Source organism: Pseudoliparis swirei, chromosome 6 (genome assembly GCF_029220125.1).
Source record: "Pseudoliparis swirei isolate HS2019 ecotype Mariana Trench chromosome 6, NWPU_hadal_v1, whole genome shotgun sequence".
Lineage (NCBI taxonomy): Eukaryota > Metazoa > Chordata > Actinopteri > Perciformes > Liparidae > Pseudoliparis > Pseudoliparis swirei.
Window position 1 is genome coordinate 21,081,194 of NC_079393.1, and position 26,133 is coordinate 21,107,326.

The following is a 26,133-nucleotide window of genomic DNA, read 5'->3' on the forward strand; positions in this document are numbered from 1 at the left end:
CACTCACCATGTTATCGGTATTGTTGCATGAGGGAGGGGGACAGAGACGGCCCTGTCCTGTGTGAAGGGCTGAGGAGAGGGAACTCTTGGAGTCCTTCTCCTACCTAGACGGTCCAGCGCCAATCCGAGCTCAGGATGACGTGATGTGACGACATCTTTGTATTAAAAGGCTGAACTTTGCTTGAGAGAGTTGTTTTCCGACCAACCTGTGTAGTGGGAGAGACTCCCGGTGCGATTGCAATGCAGCCAGCTCATGCACTTTGCTTGTGATCACAGAGAATAAATTTAAGGGGCGTGCATGAGATGGAACAGGAAGGAAATAGAATGGGAAAAAGTTAGAATAATATGATAATGTGTCTTTGAAGTATGCAGAAATACAAGACAAAAAATTATAAGGCTCTCTTTTCATTTTTGTATATTTGAGGCTAAAAAGTTGATGATTGGATGGTAAATCACTCTGAATCACCTGGCATTGGTACAATGGGCATCTTGTATGAGGGATTTGTCTCATACAAGATGCCCACAATACTTGATCTCCAAAAAGTCCAAAACGAGAGCTCCTAATGACTCGTGATATGACATAGACAGAGAACAGACACTGACACTTTCAATTACCCTCTGCAAATTAGTTTTAATGCAGTCCACTGCAAGTTGTCAGGCTGTAGTCACAGGCTCGTGAAGGTGTTAATCTGTGCAGGCCTCATAATCCTACATCAGACCATCCAAGGGCAGCAATTGTCTCACATCCTACAACTTCTTTTTTATCCATTGAGCTTTTTCACAGCAGACATTTCAATTTAGAACAAGTGTTACTCATAATAGTAACACTAAAGCTAAACAAAATCAGCCATCATTAATTTAACCATACTTTAAACAACTCAATTATTTTAAGTGAAATATACTTTGTGTGTCATTTTGGAAGTCATTTGTCACTGTCGATAATAAATATATATGGACCCATATGACAACTTGGACGTAACAAGTTCAGGGAAATTAAAAAAGAGCACTTTTTCCTCTGTGCTCACTTCCAGGCAGTTAAATGAAACACTTGTTCATTGTACAGACGACATCCTGAAACTGTCAGCAAGACTTCATGAACAACAAAACAGATATGACCAGAGAGAACAAAGGGGTGTAGTGTAGCCATTGCAATGGTATTATGATATTTACCTGCTGGTCAATGCTCATAATCATCATGATTTCTAACTTTGTCCTTAGATTTAAAATCACCTGCAGAAACTAATAAAGACGGCACAAAACTCGGATTTATTTCAACAATGTGGTTTATATAGAATGAACAAGGCAACATTGCAGCACCAGTCCGATGGCAACATTCAGATGTCACTTCAGCTCTGCTCATGGAGAACGGCGACAGCTTTTTGTTTGACACCTTCAGCTTATCGTGTGACCAGCTTATTCTCCATTTTCTCGGCAGCAATAAAACTGAGCACCATTTGACAACTGAGACAACCTAAGTTTGACGAAAGCAAAGCTACGTTTGAGAATGAAACAGAAGATCTTTGGAGCAGTCACATCTGCTCTGTGCAAAAGCACTTGATGACAAAGGGCTAATGTAAAGTCCAATAGAGAGACCATCATTTTGAAAGTAGGCAGTATTGTTAAAAATTATGAAATCTTTGAACTGCACTGGTAGATAATTGACTTGTTTCATGACATGTATTTCAGGAAATGTATGACAGCTATAATATGTACAGAGTTCCAATGCTCAGATTTTCCATACGACCACAGGTGGAGTATCTCTTTAAATCTTCATCTTTGCTTTTGTTTTTTTATAGAGATGAAATCCCGTTCAGCATCCGTTAGCTCGAACTACTCTACAGCTGTTCCAAATCTGGTCAAACTAACACAACCACACACTCATATGGCCTTTATCACTTTAGTTTTGAGTTATAAGTTTGAACATTAAACCCCATTTGGACAACCTCTGCAGATGGCATTTGTTTGTAAAACCTTCCAGATTTCAGATCAGGAAATTTGAGCACCACCCTTCTGAGAACAAGAGACAGAATGACGGACACATGGTCTTGATTTTCTCTCTGCTGACCAGCCTTAAGGTGAGATAATGTGTTTGTGAGAATAACAGTGAGCTGCAGGGAAGGAGAGGGTTGTACAAAAATAGCATGGGTTCCTTACTTCCTTTCAAGATATTTGACGAGCAGCTTTCACACACAACTCTGCTACATGCTCTCACAGACCACAGACAGAGAGACAGAAAAACAACAACTTCGGGGGGGCTTTGCGAGAGGAGGTAGCAGCTGGAGGTCTGGTGAAAAGGTCAGAGAGGATCCCGGTTCAGTTGTGAAGAGAGCAGATCGAACAGGACTGGGCTGATGTCCGAGGTTGTGTTATGGTCGGAGGTGCGGCTGAGGTCAGGCTGATCTGAGAGCAGAACAGGGAACATTAGGCTTTGTCTCAAAGGAGGTCAAAGGCACAGAGGTCTTTTTGTTTTTTAATACGACATTAAAATTCAACGTGACCGTAAGCCTACTTCATTCATCCCAGGTGCTTATGATGAGGTTTTTCGTAGCCCACTGCGTTGCTCGAACTGGTACCTGTCAGTGAAAAGAGCCATGGACGTGTCAGAAGGATTGGCGCTTATTTCTGATTCAGTAATTATGCGGGTTTTCAGGTTGTCCACATTATCTCACTTACCTAAGTAGTCCTTGTAGTCCTTGAAGTATTTGTGTCTCAGACGTCCTTCAGCAAATGAAATTGCCATAAAGGAAAAAGAAAGATTGATAATATCATGCACAACCATTATGTTCTTTTTATTTGGTCATTAGTTTGATATTTCTGCCAACTGCTTCAGCCACAGATCATATGTTGAGGCAAGAGACTCTGTTGACAGAGCGTACAGATTTGTCTATTTGTAGATCTATTTCACAGGAGAAACTTGGCACCCAACAGCATGGAAGGTACCAAGAGGACCCCAGAAGTCCTCTCAGTTAAAGGAGCACAGACTTTGCAGAGACGTCCCATTAAATATGACAAGCAAGAGATTAGTTTTCAAGATAAAAAAAAAAAGGTAGGAAATGATGTGTGTCAAACGGAAGTCATACCAGAGTTCCCGCGTTGCTTGATGCACTGTCCTCGGTTTGGGATGCCGGTGGCGGGGTTTCCTGGGTTGATGATGTGGCACTCGTAGCCCGTGGGGCAGTGGAGAGGCTCGTCCCCATCCTTAGTGGTGCTGCAGGCCTCAGCTAGTGGGCAGCAAACATACAGTACACGAGGAGAAATCAAAAACTTGAACTACACTGGCGTCATTCAGTGGTTATGCTGTTGGTGAGTTTTACTTCTGTTTTGTTTGCTTTTCCTCCCTCAAGCTACCATGCAGACTTTAAAACACCCTGCAGTAACCTCTTATATCCATTGAAGAGGAGCAGAATGACAGTTTTTGAATAATGCCCAGCTGTGGTAAATCTTGTGGATGCATTTTATTTATACTCAGACTATTAACAGTGGATAGATGGTTGATAATAAAGTTGTTTCCCACTTGTTGAGTGTCAACATCAGCAGTACATACGTAACCGCAGGGTATTATAAAACCACTGAGATACACTGTGATCGGCGAGAATTGTTTTAAGTCATGCAAGCCGACCATCTGGAGCTGCACGTGTTCCCTTGTGACTCAGGTGTTTGTGTGTACTCACCCTGCAGAACCTCCTCCGGACCGTCCAACAGCCAGCCGTTGCCCCCCAACCACCGAGGCTTCGGCTGCACCAGCCAGTCCAACACTGTTCAGAAGACGCACAGATCCATACGAAACAGTTGTTTTTAAGAGAAAAACAACGATCGGGCTAATTTCCCAAACAAAGCTGCGTGTCCCTGTGTGCTGGTTTGATGCTGACCTGGTGGAGGCTGGACAGAATCCAGGCAGGCGTAGATGCATCCGTTGTAGCAGCAGCGTTTATGGCGCTCGCACTCTGAGTCCGAGCGGCAGCCCGGCACCTCACAGGCTCTCTCCGGCAGCATCTGGGGTGGCGGTGGACACCTGTCGTTCTTCTGGTGCTCCGTGGACTGGGGGTGGTTGGGGTACTCGTCGTCCTGGAGGGCAGAGAACGAGACGCATGTCCAATAAATTCATAAGAATGTAGATTTGGTTGTTTCTAGTCGCTGTTTATACCTCCTGGCTAAAGAAAATATGTAGTTATATAGTTAGAACTGGGATTTCTGACGAGTCATTTTGGAAGGAAACAACATTAAAGTTGTTGCAAAGGTTTTTTTAAACACCATTAATGCTTTTTGGTCTTTTTGTAGTTGAAAAGAAATTCAACTTTTCATTTGGTTATAAACGGAAAAAAGAGCACTGTAAGTTGACAGTGTGGTTGTAGACTTTGCGGTTGCACATTGTAACCACCAGAAGGCAGCAATGGATCTGAGTGATCCTTTTTGGCAGAGCGGAGCTCTCACAAGGATGCTGATGTTTCGGCTTCAGCATGCCTGCCTCCTAAAGTCTTGACTTGGATCAGGAAGGCGATTCAACGTGGGAACAAACACTTTTCTGAGAGGTGGAAAGTAGATCACAGGACTTTGAGCTAAGCAAGGACGCGCTTGAAACACTTCACACACTTCGACGGCTTTGGCAACATTAAGTGCAGGCCCACATTGCTGAGAATATCTGCTCTTAGATGCTTTGGATAACTTAATTGCATCCCAGCCAGGGTGTCTGGGGTGTAATTGTTGTTTTTTACAATGCTGCTACTCTTTATTGATTTATGTTCATTGGTTTAGACATGTCAAGGACAGAGTGTGTTTTAATATGCTTTCACAATGCTGGTATCAAATATCACATGTTTTGTGCTCCAGTATGTCAGCAGTGATTCTTGTTCAAGATATGTACAAACGGGGATATTAAAACAAAATCCAAAAAAAGCACAGCTGCCCTTGACTAAACATGAACTCTCATACATTCTTAAACACTGTATTTGCTTTGGTATGGTAGGATTCAGTGTGATCAAGTTTTTATTTTATTCCACTCCTTTCTTTACAAGTAACAATGACCATCTTTGTGCCAATCTAACATCCCATTTATAGCAACCAAGGTTACCTTTGAACTCTTTGCCCTTCAACAGGGCGTTATGTTGCTGGTTGTCCTACACTGTCATCATGGCTGCAATCAAACTTACAATTGTACTTCTGCAGAGTTATTTGTCACAACAACACATGCTGTGTCGAACAAGCACGGCCAGTGTTTCAGTTTTTCTCAATATGTCTTTTCTAGTTGTGTGGGTGAATTTCTCTGGTTTTGCAGTACATTCATTTGGGAGGGTGAGAGAGAGAGAGGGGGAAAAAGAGAGAGGGAAAGAGCGAGAGAGAGAGATGGGTGTTTTTCGCTCTGCACTAGATTAGTAATTAGATAATCAGCTTGTGGTCGCACGCGATCATTAAAGCGGTGCTGTTTATTTGGCAGCTTACCGAACGCTCTGACAAACCAACCAGCAAAACGAAAGCAAATGTTTGGCGTCGATGGTGGTGTCACACACACTGTACGTGAGTTCACTTGAAACCCACATTAATTCGTCCTGGCAGCTGAGAGCTTAGTGGGCGGAAGGCTCTCGGAGGGGTGGGCTGAGCGATTCACACTATGGAGGGACGGAGGGAACAATAGCCAGAGCTGGTAGGAGCTACGCTGAGGTCCTGCAGATTACAGGAAGCAGTCCAATTTTTGATTGTGCATCACTTGAGGGGCTGGGTTTCAAATTTCCAATTTTTTTGGGGGACTGGCTGAAATATGTTTGTAGCTATGAGTCAGTCGTGCTGCTCTCTTCAGCTTTGTTTCCTGACACAGAAGGTAGCTGTTTTTGCCCACTGTGACAAAGTTAGTAATTAGTTTGTGTCGTGGAGCGATTAGCAGCTAGAGAGACAGACATCTTTCTCAGGAGTTGGTAGAGACCAAAACAGAGCTACAATGAGAGTGAATATTGGACTTTCAATCATCAGGTGACCAAAGTGAGCCCTACTGCTGCTCCAAGTGTGGTTAATTAAACTATTTATCAAATTCCAAGGTATATGTATCTGCACTTTGTTTGCAGAGGGGAGAAAACAAACACGCCTGGGCTTCTTCACATACTCAGAATGGAGTTGCTTACAATTTCCTCTCAGTTGCTTGAGATGATATGATGTGGAAAATCTCAGTGCTGCCAAATAAAAGGAATATCTTACATCAGAGGCACGGTGTGTAAGTGTGTGTCTGTACAGTACCTAGTGTGTGTGTGTGTGTGTGTGTACAGTACCTAGTGTTTGTACAGTACCTATGGTAATCAGCTGCAATCTGCTCCAGTGAAAGTCAAGTATAAAAATCCATTGTTTGCTTTCCCAGTTGCTCTGTCAACTTTAAAAGAGGATATGATAATGTTGCGGTTAGAACTCTTGGGCTGTCCCACGCGGCCAAAATAATCAAATTCTGGAGTGGCTTGGATGCCGAGTGGTTACAGGGGATGCCATATAATTGCAGAGTCTCGGTTTCAATTTCGTCCTCGGGACCTTTACTGCATATCCGTCTTGGCACCGAAACGCATGTCTCCAAAACAGCAGTCTCAAGACCCTTCTGTCAATACTCTGCCCCAAATGACATGAGCCTTTTCACAGTCGCCTCTGCTTGAACATGCTCACACACACACTGCACACTACAGGCCTTTCAAACCCTTCATTCATGGCTCTCAGGAGATTAGTGGAGCCGAAGTGGTTCATCGTTTCTTCTAGTACAATTAGTTCTATGAATGAAGACTACAAAGATCACTGCTGTGATTAGATAATGACATAATGACTGCCCTTACTACTCCTTGTCTCACATCCGATCTGCTCCTAAAGTCTCTTGCAAACATGTCCTACAAAAAGGTCAAGTGCGCCCTTCCTGTTTATGCGACTGCGTGGGTAAAGCGGCTAAATACTGTACGCAGCAGAAGCCCCTCCTTCTTTTATATGTGTTTACTGCATTGATCCCTAAGCCTTGGACCTGCCAACATTGTGGATGCTACTACTAGTTTAGAAATTTCGCCACTGTGGAACAAATAAAGGAATATCATATCATATCATATCATATTATAGTATACATTTTTCTTTTTTACTGTACTTTTTGCTGTCATTCAGCTCTTACTATACCTGCTTCCCTCTCAGGGCTCCTCTGTTTTTCTTTGTGTCTTGGTATGCCAGAAGGGTCGCTAATCTCGCTATGCTCTACATAGAGATGTCTCGCACATCTCACTGATGTTCCACAATGGTTATTTACAGTCCTGTCTGCTATGTGGCTCTCTTGTAAACACTGACAGTGGGCCCGTTTGGGGTGCTCATGTCTTTCTGTGGGCATGTTTTCCCCCTCGCCGTCTGTCGCAGTCATTCATAAAAACTCTCACTATCTCATTGCCTACATTTGATCTCATTGGTGCTCTGGTTCAGTCTGTCTTTCAATGGCTCTCTTGTTATTGCATTGGCCTGTGGTTTATGGGGAGCCACTGGAGACCCTGTCTGGCTCCGTAATTGTACTGCGATCGGGCCGGTCTCTGCTTCCACGCAGAGATTTTGGACGGATAATGACATTTTCTGTTTCCTACGCTTCAAGCACACAGATACGCACACATACCCAGAAACACACTCAATCTCTGTACATACAGTATTTGCACAAACAAAGAAAAAACGGGTGTTCTTTCATCAAGGTGTTAACTCCAATGTGCCACATCTCCCATGTCGACTATACGTGAAGTAGCCCACAGCACACATCTGGCTATCTTTTGGGTTGTCAGGACTCATTTCCTGTTTCTACACCAGCAGTCAGGTTGACAGAAGGATAGACAGACGTACCGATAGAGAGAGAAACAGAAGCTGTGAAGCAAACAGCGTGTATGTACATCAGTGGGAGAGTTTCAGTGGGTCATGGAAAGACACGCTGACGGACGAACTGGGAGATCGACAGCTGAGCAAAACTGGGAGCATACTGGGAGAGTGGTGATGTCCAACCTTTAACTGCAGACTAACAGGCTGAACCCACACGAGGCGTGCTTTACCCGACAGGAGCTGAACCGACTGTGAATGCAGCTAATTAGAGTTGGGAGAACAGCGTCTGCTACTTGTCAGTCACAGCCTGAGGTAGCAGGGACAGTAATGATAGAGGTCGCCCTAAACTCATCTGTTACTCAACTATTCCATTTGTAGTGCAGCTGTATATTATTCATATTTGGTCAATTGTACGATCACGTCTATGGTCTCACATAATAAGATTTCAATTTTCTCTCTCTTGTTGGTTATGATATAAAATATATGTTGCTTCGTAAAAGGCATGTGAATCATCAGAGGCTCCAGGGAGGAACAAAAGAAAGTGTAATTGGACTGCAGTGTGAATGCAATAATACGCTTCTGACCAGCAGGCTCACATCATCTGACTGGTATTAGTCCTGCTTAGAGCCGCACGCACCAGTTCACATGACTACAGGTGAGATGGATGACTGACTGAGTACAATAACACCCCTCTTTACAGAGAGCCACACAATTTATACGTCAAAATATTCACAAAAGAATTGCCTCCATTGAAGATGCTATTACCTCCATTTATGCTATTTTCCTGACTGTCACACATTTAATATTTAAGTTTTTGTGAAATATATTCTGAGAATTGATTTGGTTAACTTGCAAATATCGGGTTTGTGGATTTACTCCTACGTACCTTTCATAGCTAACAAACTAATATTCCTCCATTTTGGACTCTCCGCCTCTCCGCACTGTCAAATTCAAAAGTTTAACTTGATTCAACAAAGTCTCAGGAATTTCCTTTGCCCTGCAAGCAAATTCATTATTAGCACTTTAAAAAAAAAAATCATTACAATGGAATTTTGCCATTTGAAAAGCCAGTGTGACCTTTAAACAGCCAGCCGCGCTGCATTTGTCATGCATTCCCAGGACATGTCAACTCCTTGAAGGCCGCACCATGTGCTGATGCATTAGATACATTCTTTGCGTTTAGCAGCTAATGTGTTCGTGCAACAACACCGTTTAAACAGCAGGAGTCAGGCAGGGCAGCATGTCAGTATGTAAGTGTGTAGTTATATTGGATACACATTGATTCTCAACCTTTGCAATCAAAATGTCCCTTTTAATCCCCTTCAACTGAGCTCATGACAAGAACCTCTTGGTTTACTCTTATTCGTTATAGCAACAAGTTACACAGTGCAGACACGTCCCTATATGCCGCAAATCAGCCAACAAGCGATGTGTGAATCTGTTTTGTTTAACGTTACTTGCTCCAGGCCTCGTCAAACCGCCCGCCATCAACAGGAAGTGGGCTACACATGTGTTTGAGCATCTGCAGGGCCCCTATCTAAATACCAGGTGCTGCCAGAATGGTTCGCATCACATCAAATGAATTAAAACTAGAAAGATTCATGGTGGTAGGCTCAGACACTGTTCGTGCTCACTGACATGCCCGGGCAGGTGTCTGAGCCAGACTGTGTTATGGCTGTGTGAGACTAAATAATCTGTGTGTGTGGGTGTGTGTGTGTGGGACTTCTGCTGCTCACACGATTCCACCTGTTTTCCCATCTACACATCAAACTGATTGTAAGTTGTCCTCTTACGCCTGTTTCTTCCCTCTACACCCTTATTACATCCCATGTATTATTAGGCAATATTAGTCATACTCAAAGTGCTCCTGTGGACCTTTGACCCTTGTTTGCAGGGGGGCGGTCTAGATAAGAGACCAGGGAGGAAACTACTCTGCTCCAGAAGGCGATCTGACCCACAAGTCAAACACACACTTTTCTGGTAATAACTTTTAAGTTATTATTTTTGAATGAAAAGCAAACTGTAGATTGTATAACACATATAAATATTCAGAACTTACATTTTAATAATACATTTCGAATTGACATTGAGTAATGTGTTTACACATCTTATTTGAAAATACATAAAATAAGACATTCATGTGATCATAGAGTAGATAAACAAGGTACTCTGCATGCTGGTGGCCGAGGGTTTGTTATACATTTTTACCAATTTTCTTTTCAAGACTCACTGACTATTCCACTGCGCAGTCCCCACGTGAAATTCTCAGTGACTATAATTTGTCTTTCCGCGCTGCCCCGGTGTTATGAACGAGGCAGAGGCTGTGTGTATGTTTGCGTGTGGGGGAGGTGGTTGACATTTTTTTTAAGATTCAGAGATTTAGAGATGAAAAGGTTGAGAAGGAATGAGGCAAACTCCTTCCGCACAGCCGTCTCAGCATGTTTCAATTACAGCAGCTTTGAAGCAGAGTCAAGCAAGACGGTGCTTTTGGCCCATCCTGAGAGGAGATGAGAGAAAGAGATTTAAAAGAGGAAAAACAGGGCGAGGCGAAGGAGAAAGCAGGACAGAGGGAGGTCGGAAGGCCAACTGATTCATATGACAGAAGTGAAGAGGGATGAAGCCAGAGCACGACAGAGAGAAGAAGAAAAAAACAGCTCGAAAATGAGAACATTGAAGCACGAGAGCGAAAAAGAAAGAGAAGGCATCACGCTACAGTGAGCCCTTGTTAGGGATGATCAATCAGCTACTGAGTTGAGTTAACAAGCAGGGGCCCGGTCTGCAAATTCAGTTCCTGCCCTAATAATCCACTCTAAACACACACACACACACACACACAGACAAAGGTTGTACATCGTGTGTGCTCTTTAATTACTCATATGGAAAGTTGAAAATCAGCAGTTTATTCCAACCTGTTGCACACTCCACTTTCTGCTCCTCATCCAAACTGGGGGAAAAAAACAGTCCTGTCCATGTCGATTTCTCACGCTTCAAAATCAAAGCGTGTCCGTTAGTGTTTCTTTTCTGGTGGAAGACATTTTTTGTGACAATTGGGTGATGCTCCATTGCAAATAAAAGTCCCGCATTCACATTTTTACATACATCTTCAGAAGCATCAACAGTCAAATGTATCAAACATAGGCAAAAGAAAAAATATAAATATTTTTAATGTAATACATTTTTAAAAGAGATGCATTAACCCGGATCAGCATTTTGATGTTGTTCTAATGGAGCTAATTGTGATTACCTTATACGTGAGGGTACTCTGGTCTATACCAATGCTTTGGAATCTGAATGTGTAAACCAACTGATATGTATAGCTGTCATATACGTGTAAAAAAGATGACAAAATCACAATTAATTATACATATCTGAATGGTAAATATGAGGCTGCTGCCTTCAGCCAGTCAGCTTGGTTTAACAGAGAGGCTTGCCAGCCAGTTTTTAATCCACACAACAACCAACGGGAAAGAACCACATGTATGTTTCATCCTGTTTGTTAAATCTATACTAAAGCCAAGATGACAAACAGCATGTTGTCACTGCCCCGGGCCAAGAAAGAGCACACAGCCTCTGGCCAGACATGTGAATTGGAGAGCTCTATAGGTGCTGTTTGGCTTCCTTTAGCCTGTCAGCTGTAGCCTGGTGGTACTGATCTTTTCTTCTAACTCTGGCAACAACAACATTAAAAAAAAATATTCTCTTGAAATGCAGCACTTGGTTATACTTAATTCACAGCACTGAGCTTTTCCTCAGACAAGGTCAACTGGACCACCTCTCACCTCAGCCACAAAGCTGCTCTCACGGTGGGAGCTCTCTGCAACAGAGCTGGTATTGTGCTGTAACGCATTGAGCTTTCACCTCCTTCCACTTTGGAGGATATTCCAAAAAACAACAAGTCAGACAGAAAGAGACAACACAACTCGCATGCATACACACACGTCCATAAAAAAGTGAAAAAAGTAAAGTTAGCATCCCCACCTGATGGATGAGTCCTCTTTTCCTGATTCTCCTGGTGCCACTTCCTGTGGCCAACAGGGCCAACAGGGACAGCAGCAGCAGCAGCACCACAGAGCCCGTCATGGTCTGCGTCCTGCACCCCAACTCCAAACTCGTTCTGCGGCTTCCTCCCTTCTGCTCCCTTTGCCCTGTCTATGGGATTCCTCCTTTCCTCTCTCCTTATTCCAAAAGTGTGTCCTTTTGCACGTTTGCGGCGCCAATTCAGCTGGAGCAATAACTCTCCGGCGCGCAGAGATTACACAAGCACTCTCTCTCTCTCTCTCTCTCTCTCTCTCTCTCTCTCTCTCTCTCTCTCTCTCTCTCTCTCTCTCTCTCTCTCTCTCTCTCTCTCTCTCTCTCTCCAACGGGACCTGCTTTTATGTCCGCCCGAGGAAAAGTGCAGGGGCAGAATGACAGAGTGCAGAGGGGAAGGAAGGGGAAAGTACCGAGGGGATGAATGGACATCTGGTGATCTTTATGTGAGTTTGACAGATCTGTGTCAGTGTGTGGTCAAGGCAGAGTGTGTCCTCCGTGGCTTTGCGTCACGTGTTCTGGTTGCGTGCGCTGCGGTGTCGTGAGAGAAACCAATGTGTGTGCTAAGTGTGGGCTTTAAAACAAAAAACGAAGCAGTAATTTGTACCTATTAACTGTTCAACATCTGTGTTTCCATTCCAGAATTTGTGTGGGGTCAAGATGCATGATTTATAATATCACAGAGTGGGAGGGAATACCTGAACACTCCTGAATGTGTATGTGCGTGTGTGTGTGTGTGTGTGTGTGTGTGTGCGTGCGTGCGTGTGTGTACTCATGTGTCTGTATAATATGTTTAGAGTAGATGAAGTGTGATTTCTGAGGCATCGACCAATAAAAAAGAAAGGCATGTGGCGTGTTTCAGGGAAAGGAGCCTCTCCGTCTTCCTTTTTCACAACTTCCCCAAGTTGCACCATCTCAAACTAGGACACCCCCCTCCCCCATCCCCCTCGCCCCCTCGCCCCCCTACTTACCACTGGACCTTCCTCCCCATCCCCTCCCCTCACTCCATTCTCAGTGTCTTGCACTGAAAGAGAGAAAGAATGCTGAGCCCGCTCACGTCTCAGTCATTATTAGTTTTACAGGAGCGGCGCTCATGTCACTGGGAGGGCCCCGGCTTCACTTACTCAGTAGACTGAGGAAAGAGTTGGAGTGGGAGAGAAAAGAAAGAGAGAGAGAGAGAGAACAGAACAGAAGAGGGGGAAGTATAGAGATAGTGAAGGAGACAATGTGAGCCTGTCCACTTGGTAGTATCCTATATATGATCATTATGGTGCAGGGGTGCATTGAACAGAGTTTGACAACGTTTACTGTATCTCCTTCAACCTTCAGTCAATTCTAAACATAAATAATGCATCAGAAATTTAAATTACTGCAGCAGATTCTACGAGCCAACGTTAACTCAATGAGTAGGCTTAACATGTTGTGTTCTGCTTCTCCATAACACGAGAGAACACATGGGGAAATTAATTGAAACTATAGTTGTAGCATATTTTCTACGGAGGCTACATGTGTATTGTATTTTATGTGGGCCTGGTTTGATGAAATTCACTGGAATAAAAAATCAATCTTGAGCCCTGTGTTCTATTATCTTGAAAGATTGTACCGCACCCTGAGCTGTCTGCAGTTCTTCCACAACTAATGGGGGGAAAACTGCAGCTGCACAGTTTCAAGTTGTAGACTAATATTCCCGGACACATACATCATCCATATCCTGTCCTCTTCCTAAATCTGGAATGTACACATGGATATTAATAAACTAAACAATTGCATTCATGAACAGAATAAGAGGTGAAACATTCACACATTCCAGATGAAACAACTTTAAGCATGCATGTAAATACACACACACACACACACACACACACACACACACGCACACACAATGTAATACATACAAAAAGACTCCCACAGCTATCCAGACACAGCATTCAGTCTGGACAATATCCATTTTTACAGTTGTGAATGGGGGAATAATGTGAATTCTAAAAATAATATGAGACAGAAATAAAAGAGAGAAAGAGAGAGAGAGAAAGGAAATAACATCTCAGAGAAAGAGTCTGCTGAATGTTAGAGGGTTCAGAGATGGACTCTTCACTGAAAACAGGAATTCCTCTCATCTGACAGGCACATTGAAGCAGTTTCTGGAGGGTGGAGGAGTGTCTGTGAGTCTCAAGGGGCTTCACATCACATGCTCCCCCCTCTCCGATGGTCAAGATTAATATTAATCTGATTTATGGCGTCATAAATCTGCGGTGGATCTTGTCAGGGCAGCTCCTCAGCCACAAGTGAGGCTTATACAAGCACGGTAGGTATTATTGGAGACGAGGCGAATGGGAACATGCTCGGCATATGTTTCACAACGAGGTCCAGCTTGTGCCTCTGGATGGAATGTGTGCACTTTGTTGACTCACAGAGGCTTAGGCACACGTGTTGATAGTGTCTATTACTGTCTGTGTACTCAAAACATGTGCAAGGTGTTATAGGTATGCATTTATTATAATCATATGTGTATACACCTGTGATTGGTTAACTGACACTTGCTTGTTACCCACAACATTTCTGGCTGAAATTAGGATTTTTGTGGAGCAAAATAACATACAATCATAAATGTTAAGTCTTGCCTGTTCATACATATGTTTTCAGAAGAGACGTTTGTCTAAGGGTGAAGGAGGAGACAACAAGGCCAAGAGTCAGGTTGTTCTTTGCTTTGAGCTTCTTTGCGTGCAATCTGTACAAGGCCACTCCTCCTGGAAATGTCCTAAATTCTTGAATTTGTCTGAAATATTTTGCCACAGGATTCTATAGGTGTTCATTTAAATTTACTATAGGAACTTACAAGTGTGGCGGCCCTTGTGGATGCAGGTGGTAGTGTTTCCGAGCACCAGAGAAAAATTCTAGACAGTTCTGGCTCTGGTTTCACTCAATGGTAACTCTCATGGATGTAGGTCCTCTCTATATTTGTTTTTGCATTATTATTGTTTTGGCATTGCAACAATGCAAAATGACATAGTGAACATGGAAATAATCCTTTTATTGCAGTTTACTGCAGTCGACTTTGGTGGGCCTCTCGTGTCGGTGTGCTGAAGCCATTCTCTCCACATCGGGCCGGTCAGTTAGTGTCAGAGGCCAGCCGGAGGGGTCAGGGGTCAGCTGCGATTGGTTGTTATGAAATAGACTACTGAATTAATTCTGATTGGGGTGAAAGTTGCCCTTGCAGTCTGTAACACATATGCAGTATGACATATTTAAAATACTTAGTACACACAAAATACAATCCTAAACCATGCCTGCAGAATTTATCAATCTACATCTCTATTTATTCAGAAGGTATTTCATGCTGCACTGTTGTGCCAAGTCCTTACAGCACTTTGACTCTCACTAGTTTCATCCCTTTGATGTGCTGTATATTAACATCAATACAAATCTACTTTGCTTTACCTTTTTAGTGTCTCACTTAAAAAAAGTTTAATGGGCATCAACTGCGTCCCGGGATTTGGTTTTAATATGCGTCTGATAGAATATAAACCTTGAGCAGCTGTCGAGGGATAATACATCTCTGACTTAATGACTGTTTTAGTCTGTTTTAGGGTGTGCGTCTGTATTATTTGTTCAGTTTGAGGTTTAGCGATAAATCTTGAAACACACACATACATTATGGATGCACTCAAAGAACAAGATTGAGTTTTTGGATTTATTTGACTATAAAGAGACAGGAGGAGTATCACTGGAGCCATAAACTTAGTGCATAGACACAGAAGTGGAAACGTGTCTACGCTGGTAATGCAATCTGCCACGCTTCAACTGCATCTAGGTCTTTTAAATGTTCGTGATGTATTTTATGATCTGTGCTATTATATGATGTAATTTTTCAACACATTGACATCGGTGATTTAAAGTGTTTAAAGATGTGGGCTGGCATGGCTAATGGAAAAATAAGAGAAGGTGAGGGAGATCAAAGGGGGAAAGGAAGGAAACATGAAGAGGGAGGACAATCAAAATACAGATGGGTCGATAAAAAGAGGATGGGGGAGGTGGTGGTGTGGTGGTGGGGAGGAAGGGGGGGGGGGAGGCGGAATGATGACACCAGACAAACCATGTGGACTAAACATCTGCTTGAGTACACACACTATCTGCCTCTCTTGTCTGAAGTCTTTTTAAGCTGCAAACTGAAATAACGAGTAGAACTTGGACAGGAAGCCACAAATTATGTTCATTAAAAAAACATGTGAAAGAAGATTTACATTATGTATTTGAAAAATTGTAAACGGACGGGCAGTTGCAGCTGTCCCATGTGTGATACAGGAACCGGTATCAACACGTATTGGGCCTCCGGTGGCGCTGCTGCGTGGGTCTGCTCCTCCTGTGGCTGCACCAACACTCCTCATTACCGGCATGTCTCGTTTCCTCTCTCAGGGAGGAGGTTGAAGCCATGCACCATCTCCACTCCACTCTTCTGTCATTCTCCTCTTTCCTCACAGCTTCTCTCTCCTTTTGATCAGCTGTAACTTTCCCACTTGTTTCCGACCCCTCCTGTGCTCCTCCTCAGTTTTAAGTTCCTCTCTTCATGTTTGCCTCGACCCAAACTTTCTCCCAGCCGGTTTCTCCTCTCTCACATGCAGTTAGCTTCTCTTCTCTCCCCTCTCTTGTCCCCCATTTAGGTTTCTCCCTTTCCCTCCCTCCCTCCGACTTCTCCTCTCACCTCTACTCTTTCTCCTACCGCTACCGAAGAGCTTTGAACTCAGGTAGCCGTGGCGCATTCCTCAGCATGACCCCACGGGAGCAAAGGTCAGCAAAAAAGAAGAAAACTATAAACTATTCCAGCGATTTCTAGAGCGACTATGAACCCAGGGGTTCCACTGCAGGTCAACGTGACCGGGAGGCGCTGGGTAGACTTCAAAGATCTTTCACAAGTCTCCTACTTTATTGGAGTTGATGTTAATAGTGTCAAATATAGACAGTCCCATGCTCTCTCTCTCTTCCTTTCTTTCTCTCTCTCTCTCTCTCTTCTCACGCACACAGGTAGGTGACATTACATTACATGTGCATTACATGTTTCGGGTTGAAATTGTCCCACTTAGTTTCAAGAAGTAGACGCACACAGTATTAAACTCAAAGCATTAGAGGCCGAGATATCCTCCCTCTTTGTCCTCAGTGGGCTACACTCCAAAAAAAGCTGGATCCTAAAAGTCACATGATGCAAATCAATTGCATCTTTCATTAAACTCTCCCAGCCAGCTAAAAGGCCACTTCTTTCCAACTCTCAGGCTTCCTGTTAAAAAATGTAAATGTCAGGTTCAAGCCGATGTTATTCTTATGACATCTCAGTGACATCAACATGGTTGTTTTGAAACTTTAACGACAGAATAGGTACAGGGGCCCTTTCAGATGGGTTTAGACACACTGTAAGTAGAGAGCATCTATTTAATATTCACACTGCGTGTTGTGTTTGCTCAATCATACTCATACGTGTTTTCCCTTTTAAGGGTATTAGCTCATGTTTCAAGTATTTTCGGTTCACTGGATTGGAAATCCTCCTCATTTTAAATTCTCCTTTCCCTGATAATAGGTGGCCCCTGCTTTCTCTTGGCAGTCAACCATGTCTTTGTGCTTGGTTTTCATGTTGAGTTTCTACGAAACATGGATCATGTCTTTGTTCCTGTCTGGCAGATCAAAGGCTCGTGGAACAACTCTCTTGTTGTGGCAAGTTCTTTTCTGTAGTGTGTGTATGGCAATGTGTGTGTGTGTGTGTGTGTGTGTGGCTTCTGTCTGTTAGTATAGGGGGCTTCCACTGTTGTAAACTGTTTGGTTTTCAGCTTTGTTATTGCAGATGTATGCAGAGTGACATGTTTATTTATGTTTGCATTATACCAGGTTGAAGATGTTTATCGGTCGCCTCTCGTTGGTTCGGGTTATGAAAGCTAGTTTTCTTGTTGGCTGCACATTCATTCTGCAGAGGAAGAGAATGAAGAAAAGCGTTGCTCTCAGGTTTCAGGCTGCATTGGCATTGAACTTGGAGGGGAAAATAAAAATCACCGAACCATTTCGATCTTATTGTGTTGTTTCAGTGATGCAATGTAACACTTCTAATTGTGTTGCAGATGCTTGCATGTTAAAGGGAGCATGCTTTGTATATATTACTGACAGCAGCAAAATACTCACATTCAGTGTGAGCACTGAACCAACACGCGATACAATCTACATAATTGTGGTTGTTTGGTCTACATCTGTGAATTCCACAATCCCCCCAGTGGTATAATATCTGGAAATATCTGCACCTTTCAGCTCCGTCCTGCTGTTGAGAAGGTTGCAAATGCAATAGCAGTAGCTTGTCACTGGAGGGAGCCACAGACACATCCCCCTCTGCAACCCAGCAGCCATACTTACGTGACATGACTGCAATAAAACACCTTCAATAACAAAGTGTGACTTTCAAACACTATCTGTAACACATGCTTTTTTAATCAACTTCTGAACTTGTGATTTTGACTGTAATCAATAAAAAGTCATGAGACATACATGTATATACAGTTTTTGTAGTGTGTTATGTTACTGATTGGTCCATTCAATGTGCAATATGAACACTTTAGGGGCTGTACAATAATTACTGGAGGTAGGCTGACACTTATTACTTATTAATACCGCTTTAATACTATTTCCACCATGACTTTTTAAAAAGCTGCAAAGCTCTTCCACCGATGTCTTAAAATACTATAATGGTAAAACTCTTTTTACAATAAATAACAAAAAAAGTAAAAAAGCATACACACACTTAATTTCCACATTGTGTAAAACCAATACATACATTAAAAAGGAGATGATCAATCGTCAACTTGTTGGCGAACAACTGATTCATCGCATTTAGCAAATTTTCCATCCACTCTCCGAGCCACAGGAGCAACATGACCTCCGCACCACCAGGACGCTCTTAAAAGTGAAATACATTAAGGAAGCTTCAAGTTGCCCATGGACAGAAAAATGCACCTGCAGAAGCAAAAATAACAGTAATGTTTGAACTAAATTAGGAATACAAAGATAACTCTTTCCTGGTCGGATCCTCCTCTAAGAATGTGTGTACAGGGCCTTGAGTTTATAAAAACAATTGATGTGTGACTTCACTTGATTCAGCCTCTGACTGATCGTGGAGATCTCTTTAAAATGCATCGTCTCTGCATCTGGAAACATTTTTCCATCAACCATGTCGAGTCTCAGCTTCGTCCCATCATGTCTGGATGCTTATCGATGTTTTTGGTGGTCGACCCTTGACCCCTGTGGTTCATCTGATGGAGGAGGAGCAGGAACAGAGACGATGAGAGCCACTCCTGCCATCAAGAACCTCACTCGTCTTGTCTCGGAAGAATCCTAAAGTGAAAAATGCATGTAAGTGATTTACAGCTTTGACAGTTATATTTGTAATGACCATATTTAAGTCTTACGTCAACAGATGAAAAATAACCTCTTGGCTAACTCTGGCACATTTACTGAAATGTTTTTATCAATGTGCACTGTCCCTTATTAGATAAACCATTTAAAAAAAAGAAGTCTTTGCTGACTGGAATGCTCCCATGCTGACCGACGCACAGCAACATGAACACTTATGATATGATTGTGGCTGATATTTGGACAGATATGTCTAGATGAGGCAAAAGACTGAGGCTGAGATAAGGAAGAGAGAATTGCACGAATATTAATTTTATCCCGAGGCAGTAATGGCAGCGCCTTCCTCCCATGAAGGAAACATAATTACAACGCTTTGATGAATCTCCAACACCCATCAACTCTACGGTCTTCAAAGTCCTCAAAGTACTGAACACTTCAGTAGATAAGTAAGAAATAGCCTGTGTCAGAGGGGGCATGTTAAGTTATAAATAGGACACAACCTTCACTTTAATTAACTTTTTACTGTATTTGAGGTCAACTTCAGCTTTTAGCATTGACTGACATTTACGTGTGGCGGTACTCACTGGCGGATTAGGGGGAAACGTGGCCCGGGGGTTCCTGTCAGACCGGCCCACTCAATACACGGTGCGCTGCCCACTCAACACACGGCCAGTCACGTATCGACCAGTCTGTGGCCTACTTGGAACAATATCCATACACTTAACATTAATTTGGCTCGCGCTCAAAAACAAGTGACGCAGGCGATTGACATTTAATAACAGCGTTATATATAGAGTGAAGAAGATGGAAACCATGAGTGTGAATACAGATCACGAGGAGTAGTATAAATGTCAGTCAGGAATTATTGACTTTAGATATTATCCTGCGTTACTCGCCTGACTATTTGTGGTTTATTCGCGTCATCCACTTCATATTCACGCTCCACGTGTTGGAGAAGGGGCGTGGCTTATCTCAGTGGAAACAGTTTGTTTTACGCTATCCACCATGGAAAAATTAAACACTATTTCTGCTTTATACTTGTTGTGGAAATCCCACAACATCTAACGCCCTTGTGTCTGAGTTCATAACATCACCCGTAGGCTCACACAGCTCGGTGAATTCCACCGACTATGTCTGGATACTACTAGAGTAGCAGCAGCCAGTTGGATTCACTAACCGCATGACATCAGTGATGACGAGCGTGGCATCTCGATGTTGATTGGCTTTCCCAACTCAGCATTGGTTGAATTTTTTGGCGAATGAGGCAACATCTTTCGCTCAACACTATTTTCTTGCAACACTTCGGTGTGAACGCAGCATTAGAGTAAATGTAACGTGTTCTGTGGAGTATAGAATATAGTCGGCGATGTCAGAGGGAGGGCCGGTTGTTGATGGAGTTGGGCCGGTATTGGACCAGTCCAACCTGGCCTACCGGTATCCCCTATGGCCAGCCCACCGCTGGCGGTGCTTTTATCCTAATTACCGTCGAAGGCTTTCAGGAACTTGTGAAGTGGAAGGGAAAGGGAGAAAGGACTAAGAAGGGTGATCAGAAGTGTTTTCTCCATACATTATGCCAATACAAATTGACAGATTTAATGTATTACATTGTGGTGGATAACATAATTCACCCACGGAACTATGGGTGGGGGGAGTGTTTAGCACGGACCCGTTTAGGGGACGGAACGACCGTCCAGTTTAGTCCGGTTTTGACTTGACGAATGAACGTCTTTTGGTATTGTGTTCATTAAAGCTTTGTGCTGGATACTCCGCCTCCGACTCCCGTCTCTCGGCACTACACTGGTGACCCCGACGAAGGTCTCGCTGAAGCTTCAGAGACCAAAACGAACATGGCGAATAATGCTTTTATTAAGTTGCCGGAGTTCTGGGAGTTTTCACCGACGGCGTGGTTCGCGCAGACAGAGGCGCAGTTCGCCATCCGTGACATCACGGACGACACCACACGCTATTACCACGTCGTGTCGGCGCTGGGAAGATCCACTGCGACCCGGGCGGCGAATTTCATAGCGAACCCCCCGGACCACGGCAAGTACAGGGACCTCAAAGCCTTCCTATTGAAGACTTTTGGGCTGTCACAGTCAGAGCGGGCCCAACGCTTGTTGGCTATTCGGGGCCTCGGGGACAGCAAACCCTCTGAACATATGGAGATGATGCTTAACCTGCTGGGTGCTGAAGAACCTAACTTCCTCTTCATGGAGCTGTTCCTCCAACACATGCCACCACAGGTCCGGACGGCGCTCGCGGGCACGAAGATTACTGAGCCACGCGCGTTGGCGGAGGAAGCCGACCGTTTTTTCCTGGCTGCTCAGAGTTTTGCACCCGAAGTGCTAGCCCCAACACGCAGTGCCTACCCACCGGACAGGGACAGGCTGACCAACAGAGCCCCAGTAGCCGCCGATGGCAGCGCCAGCAATGGTATGTGCTATTTCCACGCACGTTTCGGCGCTAAGGCAAAGAGGTGCCGGTCCCCGTGCAACTTCAAGCCGACGGGAAACGCCAAGGCTTGCGCTCTTTAGTGGCCGTGAGTGCAGGCACGTCAACCCGGCTATTGTTCATCAGGGACACCCTCTCCGGCCGCGAGTTTCTTTGCGACACCGGGGCTCAGAGGAGCGTCCTGCCGGCTACGGTGGAGGACACCGCCCCGGGCGTCCATGGTCCACAGTTGAGGTCCGCTAACGACACACCCATCCGCACGTATGGCACAAAGACCGCAGACCTGTGCTTTGGAGGCCAGCGATTCAGGTGGGATTTTGTCACGGCCGACATCTCCTTTCCCCTCCTCGGCGCGGATTTCCTTTGTGCGCACAATCTGCTGGTAGACGTGAAAAACAACCGCCTGGTGGACGCACGGACGTTCTTATCGTTTGAATGTGCCCGCAGTCGGGCGGCTTACGGCGGACTCTCCAGCTCCCTCTCAGAGGGGGACGTATATCAACGCCTGCTCAGGAGTTCCCCGGTATAACCCGACCTACCTTTTCCGCGGTCACGGCGAAACATGGTGTAGAGCATCATATAGACACCAAGGGCCCGCCCGTCTACGCTAGGGCCCGACGACTCAACCCCGAGAGGCTGAAAGTCGCTAAGTCGGAGTTCGCCAACATGGGCGCCTGGGCATCATCCGCGCTCGGACAGCCCCTGGGCCTCACCACTCCACATCGTTCCCAAGCCAGACGGCGGTGGCGACCTTGTGGGATTACCGCCGCCTGAACGACGCCACCACGCCCGACCGCTACCCAATCCCGCACATCCAGGACTTCTCAGCACACCTGGCGGGCAAGCGGGTCTTCTCGAAGGTGGACCTGGTGCGCGGTTATCACCAGGTGCCGGTGCATCCCTCGGACATCGCAAAGACAGCGGTGGTGACGCCGTTCGGGTTGTTCGAGTTCCTGCGTATGCCGTTCGGGCTCAGGAACGCGGCTCAGACCTTTCAGCGGTTAATGGACTCGGCGCTCAGGAGGATGCCCTTCGTTTCGTGTATTTGGACGACATCCTGGTCGCCAGCTCCTCGAAAAGGAGCACCAGGGTCACCCGCGACCTCTTCAGGAGGCTCGACCAGCACGGGCTGATCGTCAACCCGGCGAAGTGCCTGTTCGGGTTGTCCTCCATCCACTTCCTGGGGCACCTCATCAACAAGGAGGGGGCCGCCCCTCTTCCGTCGAAGGTGGAGGCGATTTCGGCTTTCCCCCGCCCACACACCGCTCGGGCGCTCCGGGAATTCCTGGGGATGGTGACTTTTTACCACCGGTTCATCCGCCAGGCGGCTCACGTCATGCGCCCACTGTACGGGGCTCTCAAGGACAAGTCCCCTAACCAGGCTGTCGACTGGACGGCGGAGAGGGAGAAGGCGTTCGAGGCCACGAAGACCGCCTTGGGCGAGGCCGCCATGTTGGCCCATCCGTCGCACGATGCCCCCATCGCCATCACCACCGACGCGTCTGACTACGCCGTCGGCGCGGTGCACGAGCAATGGGTCGATGGTGCCTGGCAGCCGCTCGCCTTTTTCAGTCGCCAGTTGACCCCCAGGGAGCGCAAATACAGCGCTTTCGACAGGGAACTCCTTGGACTCTGGCTGGCGATCCGCCATTTCCGATTCCTCCTGGAAGGGCGGGAGTTTGCGGCTTTCGTGGATCACAAGCCTCTGACGTTCTGCATGTCCAAGGTGGCGGAGCCGTGGTCGGCCCGCCAGCAGCGTCAGCTGGCGTACATCTCCGAGTACACCACGGACATCCGACACATTGCTGGCAAGTCTAACGTGGTCGCAGACTGCCTCTCGAGAACGGTCATCGGGGCCGTCCAACTGGGCCTGGATTACGTCCGCATGAGCGTGGACCAGGCCTCCGACCATGGGGTCCAGGCCCTGAGGGATTCGGACACAGGATTGCGCCTGGAGGAGGTCGCGGTTGACGGCTCGGACGTGAAGCTATGGTGCGACGTCTCCACAGGCCACCCTCGACCGCTGGTCCCGTTGTCCTGGCGCCGGCCCGTTTTTGAGGCGTTGCATGGCCTTTCCCACCCCGGCAGGAAGCCGTCTGTGAAATTGGTTTCCCAGAAGTTTGTATGGCAGGGACTGAGAAAGGACGTTGGTGCGTGGGTCAGCTCTTGCGTTGACTGTCAACGATCCAAAGTGCACCGCCATATTAAGGCCCCCCTTGGAGAGTTTACCGTTCCCGAAAGGAGGTTCGACCACGTCAACGTCGACCTGGTGGGACCGCTTCCCTCCTCTCACGGGTTCACCTACCTCTTCACCATGGTCGACAGGACGACCCGCTGGCCTGAAGCTGTTCCCCTCTCCTCGACGTCGGCTTCTGACGTGGCACGCGCGTTCATCGGCACTTGGGTCGCGCGCTTTGGGACTCCTTCAGACCTCTCCTCGGACCGGGGCTCGCAGTTCACCTCGGAACTCTGGAACGCGGTGGCTGAGGGGTTGGGGGTCAAGCTGCACCGCACTACCGCCTATCATCCCCAGGCGAACGGCTTGTGCGAACGTTTCCACCGTTCCATGAAGGCAGCCCTACGGGCCAGCTTGAGGGACGGCGACTGGGTGGATAGGCTGCCATGGGTGATGCTCGGCCTCAGGTGCGCCCCTAAGGAGGACCTGCGGTCCTCTTCGGCGGAGCTGGTCTACGGGCAGACCCTACGAGTGCCAGGCGATTTTATTCAGACGCCTCGGTCCCCTGGTCGGCGGCCAAACAACGTTCCTCCCTACTGGAAACCGCTAGGGTTTTCGCGCCTGTTCCCACATCGCAACACGGCACTCCCACTTTCCGCATGCCCCCCGATCTGAGCACGGTAGACTATGTTTTCATTCGCCACGACGCCCACCGTGGTCCCCTACGCCCTCCTTACGATGGCCCGTTCAGGGTTTTGAGACATGGAGACAAGTGCCTGGTGGTGGACGTCGGGGGTCGGCCTGAGACCGTTTCCTGGGATAGGGTTAAGCCGGCTAACGTGGACATTTCCAGACCGGTGGAGGTAGCGCAACCCCCACGCCGGGGACGTCCGCCTGCGCCGCGCGCCGCGCTGCCCGTTGAGACTCCAGCGACTTTGTTGACCCCCGGGACCTCCGGGGTAGCGGACGGCGCCGACGTGCCTGCTGCTTCCTCTCCCTCGGCCCCTGTCATCCGCTCGAGACGGGGTCGGGTCGTCGCCCCTTTCCGTCACGAGGACTTTGACTATGGGTGAATTCTGGGGGGGCTTGTGTGGTGGATAACATAATTCACCCACGGAACTATGGGTGGGGGGAGTGTTTAGCACGGACCCGTTTAGGGGACGGAACGACCGTCCAGTTTAGTCCGGTTTTGACTTGACGAATGAACGTCTTTTGGTATTGTGTTCATTAAAGCTTTGTGCTGGATACTCCGCCTCCGACTCCCGTCTCTCGGCACTACAACATATACTTTGCAAAAGGGAAAGTCAATTTTTCTATAATCCAGCAGCGCAAAATAGCAGATTGTTTTACTTTAAAAACTCAAACCACTCGTAACTCCTGTTTTTTCGAAACCAACCACCAAAAAAATCCACTGAACACCATAAAATAAATCCAAACTACAATATTGTGGCTGTGTTTCTTCATATTGAAGCAGCTGATTCTCTACTGACTGCTCAGCGGCGGGTTATTCCTGTGTCTGGGAGCCAAAGTCAAGCAGCTGTATTTACTGCTGTTGTTTAAAGTTGTGGGGTCATAACCTCAGTAATCAGGTTCAAATTCGGAGAGGTTTGCAGGACGGCGCTGTGGGCGCGGCGGCACATTGTGCTGCCCTTCACAGAGAGAGCACAAGAAGAAAAACTATTTCTCGTGCATGTAAGGGCAAGGGGCGTTTCAGCTGCATAATGTTAGGATCTGGAGTTTGTGTCTCGTTTTGTGTCTTGTTTTGAAGTCCTTGTGTCGTCTGTCTCCCTGTGATTGTCTGCCCTGGCCCTGATTGTTTCCTTCTGTGTGATTGCTGGTCCCGCCCTCATTGTGTTCACCTGTGTCTCGTTCCCCGTTGTCCAATCACCTCCGCCTGCCTGTGTATATAAACCCTGTTCGTCTCATTCCCAGTGTGGCTTCGTACTGTTTGGTCCGCGTGTTTGTCGTTTCTGTCTGGTCTGGTCTGTGATTTTTGTAATTAAATAATTTGTGCAGTAATGTCGGAGTTTGGGTCCTCTCTCGCTGCGACAACCTGGACTCATCATGACACATAACATTTAAAAAAATCTGTGAAGTAAAAACATATTGTCAAAGAGGCGGACACTTTTGAGAAGCTATCCAGCCACTGCCAAATCTACCTGTTTATTAATAATAAAAAAAAATGTGTTGGAACAACACAGGATAAAAAAATGATGGAAACCTAAATGCACAGGCGACGGGAAGAGTCGCCTTCTTTGATTAATTTGTTGTTTGTATCACAAAAGAAGAAAGTACATAAAAACTATAAG

The 26,133-nt window shown here is 46.0% G+C and overlaps 1 protein-coding gene across 1 annotated transcript; it reads right to left on the reverse strand.

The window, feature by feature from the left end:
• Nucleotides 1-1,247: 1,247 nt before the first annotated feature.
• On the reverse strand, nt 1,248-12,054 carry wfdc1 (WAP four-disulfide core domain 1). The gene is made up of 7 exons (XM_056416767.1): nt 11,770-12,054; nt 3,870-4,065; nt 3,672-3,755; nt 3,081-3,221; nt 2,674-2,718; nt 2,510-2,573; nt 1,248-2,400 (listed from the first exon to the last, which is right to left on the reverse strand). The coding sequence occupies exons 1-6, from the start codon at nt 11,869-11,871 to the stop codon at nt 2,515-2,517; spliced, it is 627 nt and encodes a 208-aa protein (XP_056272742.1). The 5' UTR covers nt 11,872-12,054; the 3' UTR covers nt 1,248-2,400; nt 2,510-2,514.
• Between the last annotated feature and the right edge of the window lie 14,079 nt (nt 12,055-26,133).

Excerpts from the sequence above, each read along its gene's own strand:
- wfdc1 (XM_056416767.1), bottom strand. The coding sequence starts at position 11,871 with ATGACGGGCTCTGTGGTGCTGCTGCTGCTGCTGTCCCTGTTGGCCCTG. Across the intron at positions 3,222-3,671 it reads TCCGGAGGAGGTTCTGCAGG|CTGAGGCCTGCAGCACCACT; the intron begins GTGAGTACACAC and ends GCTGCCCACTAG. Across the intron at positions 2,574-2,673 it reads GGACTACAAGGACTACTTAG|GTACCAGTTCGAGCAACGCA; the intron begins GTAAGTGAGATA and ends TTTCACTGACAG.